Genomic DNA, 3759 nt, shown 5'->3' on the forward strand with positions numbered 1-3759 from the left:
TGATCATAATTCCATTGTTGAAGTCTACTAAAATAGATTTATACTGTGCAATTTGTCAAACTCACAGTGGTTTCTCATACAGCATCTCTGTATAGTATGTGTATTCATCGGTATTCACTCTGTCCTAAACGGCTTGTTGAAGCTCCTGCCCTCCCTCCCTGTGAGCCCAGTGTGCTCTGATTGGTCGCGACGTTGAGAGGCTCGTTGCTGCTGCAAGGAGCGGACAGATTTCCGGGTCGGCGATACAGCGAGAACAAGCGAAACTCATCCTGAGCACACACAAACACTCACAGCCGAAGTAAAAACAATAAGTGTGGCTTGATATTGAGTAAGAAAAAGGTTTACAACGCTGTGAAAATGGGTCTGCTGAGAGCATTTCTCCGCGATCCCAACTTAGCAGCACGAAAAACGTTAACCCATTTAAACAGTCGTGGTAGATACCTTGTTGGTTTTAAACATCACAAATACACAAACAACAATGAATACTTACAGGTTGTGTACCCGAATCTCCCGCTGGTCCAAACAAAGTAGGAACAGCATCGTTCTTCAGTGCCTTGCCCTACGCTGTACATATCCGGCATGAATCGCTGAAAGGCTTGTGAAGCTTTGTTTTCGTGAAATGCTGGCAGAGGGTGTGGCCTCTGCTCTGGGTATTCACACATCACAGTACCCAGGAAGTAAACAATGGAACATTTTGAAAAACTAGAATTTGAAAATACACAACTGGAAAAAATCTGCCCCCTCCTTCAACACACACGAACGCGCACATGACCAATGAGGGCACGAGATAAGTTTGTGCACGAGATGGTAGGCTGACAGGCAGGTAGGCCATCTAGTTATTTTAGCCAGGCCGGCTCAGATGAGTGGTCGTGCTTTTTACAGCGCCACGACTTCAACAGATGACTATCGGGATGTTAAGAGCATTCCATGGATATAACAAAAAGTGTTTCTGAAGTGAATTACCTTCCCCACCTTTAGGTAATTAGCTTTCAGATTGTTAAACATACAACAGGTGTTCCAGTTTCTTCTTGCTTGAAAAAAAACAACAACTAATGGATGCCAATGAACAGTCTTGTGAATAGGTATAAACATCCTTTTATTGAAAAATATCAAAACAAAAACTGTGGAACAACAACATGACTTTCGGTCAATTTATGGGCAAAAATCATAATCTAAAATGGTGTGTGTTTTCTGCTCTCAAGATCCGGCTCCTCTTTCAGTTGTGTTGTCTGATCATGGTTGTCTCCTGCGACTGATCCCATCTCTGTGTGTGTATGTATGTATGTATGTATGTATGTATGTATGTATGTGTGTGTTTGTGTGTGTGTGTCATGGAAGAGTCATCTCTGCGTTATTGACTCGAGGTCCTCTACTGGTAGTACAGCTCCAGGTTCATCCCATCGTGGATTTCATCTGCAGAGGTCGTGGTTAAGTACAACATATCAGGTAAAATAGTTCCACTGTCTATTGGGCTTGATACAAATTGACATACAATAATGTCATTTCCGCCAACAATTAATTAGGCGTTTATTATAGACTGTAAATAAAACCTGCAAGTTTTATAATGTCACAGACAGATACATATTACTGCAACTACATTGGTTCTAGTATTAATTGTGAAAAGAAACAGTGTTAGTAAAAAAAAATCTGTTTTTGGACCATGTTTTGCAAGGGGATCAAATACTTATTTCCCACAGTTAAATGCAAATACATTTATATTTTATATAATGTCAATATTTTTTTTTATATTCTTACTCTCACTGTTTATATAAACATACCATTCAAATGATAGACTGTTAATTTATTTGTAAGTGGGCAAACTTACAAAATCTGCAGGGGATCAAATACTTATTTCCTCCACTCTATACTGCTGGATATTCAAATCCACTATATTAAAAGCCAGTATTACACACAGCTCCATCCTTAATTTACACAATTGATTTACTTCTATTTGAGTTGTAAATGGACCTCTGTGAAAAAGTGGCAGTAAGAGAGCAGCTGCAGAGCGTGTTTAAGGATACAGTCTCCCAGGGTTACGTGGTCTTTGAATATGGTATACCTGTGGGAACAGAGGAGGAACATTTAGCTGGTAGCAGAAAATACATTTACACGTTTATGTTATAATCAGGGAATCAGTATTACAGACAACAAACTTACCATTTCTTTAAAACTATTTTGTCAAATCGTGTTCCTGTCTGGGCGGCAATGAGCTTCTTCAGATCTCCAATCGTATCTTCAGAGCTGAGAAATGGTGGTCAAGGAAGAAGCAAACAGGTGGTGTATACAAGAAATTCAGAACCATGCACTTTGTTGCTCTATGTAACAAATATTATTAGATGTATTCAGGTCGGTTGAAAGAGCCTTTAGCAATACATAAGAGCAAAAAAAGATCCAATGTTAATGAACAATAACGTATAAAAAGTGGGAAACATTACTGTACACGTTTGAGGTGAACATATTGCGAACAAAAAGGTGTTGATCAATTGTTCAAAAAAATATATATGCAAAATAATTTATACTTGAAGATAACTTTTAAATTAAACATTTTAAAGCTTCTGTTGCTCTGTCTTCAGTTCATAAAGAAAATAGAGCTTTGTAGAAATGAAAAAGATCTTTATATAATTGTACTTACTGTTCAACTACCTGTCCACATCTCTGTACACAGTATTTATTTATTATTTCTCTTTGCAAACACATTTACATTCATCAATTCACTTGTATCGGTCTACAATACATATTTCTTTAATGCATGTTATTTTTTCCCTCAACAACAGTTCCACACTTGACATAACTAACTTGAAACCCATTCAAAACTCAAGCTAACTCCACGTTAGCTGTACGTGGGCCCATGTATTACACTTTTTCACTCAGGACGCATTATTCAGGATCATGTCCACAGTCTCAGAAAAGGATACTTGCATTTAACCCGGACTTTTTTGCCCAGGCGATCGTTGCAAACCACCTCAATCATCTTCAGTTTCTGTAAGCTGAATAACAAGAGGCACAGTTAGCATCACATGTGAGAGTCGCTTCATACTTTTCCATACAAACCTTAAAGCAATATTAGTGGTACATATAGGGTAGTTAGAAGCTGAAGCAAATGTCGTTCATTCAAAGAGTATGAGATATGATAACACAGGTATTTAAAATCAATTTATGGATGTTTTGTTTAAAAAAAGCTAACATTAGCTAGCCTAAGATCACGACACAAGAAATATACACTCCAGTGTGCGTATTGTCGCAAACACCACACGTAAAGCAACTTCCTGTCCCAAAAATAAAGAGGATTGTGATACATCTCAAAGAAAGGCGTCTTAAATGTAAGATTCCTACCTGCAAATTCACAGCAGAATAAAAATATATTCCCTTTTCGACAGAATACTCTGGATCGCACACTTTACCGTAAAGCAGATACAGTTTGCGTATCAAACTATCGAGTATCGACCAATCAAATGGGCATGTTGATGATTGACAGCCCAAGGGAGCCAATGAGCAAAGTGAAAAACACGTCAAAGGCGGAGCTTATTCTGAAAACAACTCGTACCGTAAACTGTTTGTCTAGCTGCAGCCCAGCCTGTCACACACGCTAGCTTCATTGAAATTACATTTGAAAACGGTGCTCCAGCAAAATAATAAAAATGTCAGACGAGGAGAATATGCCAGCTGGATGGGAGAAAAGAATGAGCCGCAGTTCAGGTAATAAAACCCGAACCCTTTAGAAGTTAAATATGCTAGTTAAGCTACATGCAATGTGTAGTA

The 3759-nt window shown here is 38.3% G+C and overlaps 1 protein-coding gene across 1 annotated transcript; it reads right to left on the bottom strand.

The window, feature by feature from the left end:
* Nucleotides 1-1065: 1065 nt before the first annotated feature.
* ubl5 (ubiquitin like 5) lies at nt 1066-3427 on the bottom strand. The gene is made up of 5 exons (XM_010766053.1): nt 3334-3427; nt 2916-2987; nt 2158-2241; nt 2022-2059; nt 1066-1413 (listed from the first exon to the last, which is right to left on the bottom strand). Exons 2-5 carry the CDS (start codon nt 2969-2971, stop codon nt 1370-1372), a joined length of 222 nt encoding a protein of 73 aa, XP_010764355.1. The 5' UTR covers nt 2972-2987; nt 3334-3427; the 3' UTR covers nt 1066-1369.
* Between the last annotated feature and the right edge of the window lie 332 nt (nt 3428-3759).

This window comes from Notothenia coriiceps, unplaced genomic scaffold (genome assembly GCF_000735185.1).
Source record: "Notothenia coriiceps isolate Sejong01 unplaced genomic scaffold, NC01 NC01_scaffold00002956, whole genome shotgun sequence".
Lineage (NCBI taxonomy): Eukaryota > Metazoa > Chordata > Actinopteri > Perciformes > Nototheniidae > Notothenia > Notothenia coriiceps.

Bases quoted from the DNA above. Each gene is read 5' to 3' on its own strand.
- ubl5 (XM_010766053.1), bottom strand. From the start codon at position 2,971: ATGATTGAGGTGGTTTGCAACGATCGCCTGGGCAAAAAAGTCCGGGTT. The intron at 2,242-2,915 runs GTATCCTTTTCT...ACCATTTCTCAG, and splicing joins AAAGTCCGGGTTAAATGCAA to CTCTGAAGATACGATTGGAG. The intron at 1,414-2,021 runs GTATCCTTAAAC...CGACCTCTGCAG, and splicing joins CCACGTAACCCTGGGAGACT to ATGAAATCCACGATGGGATG.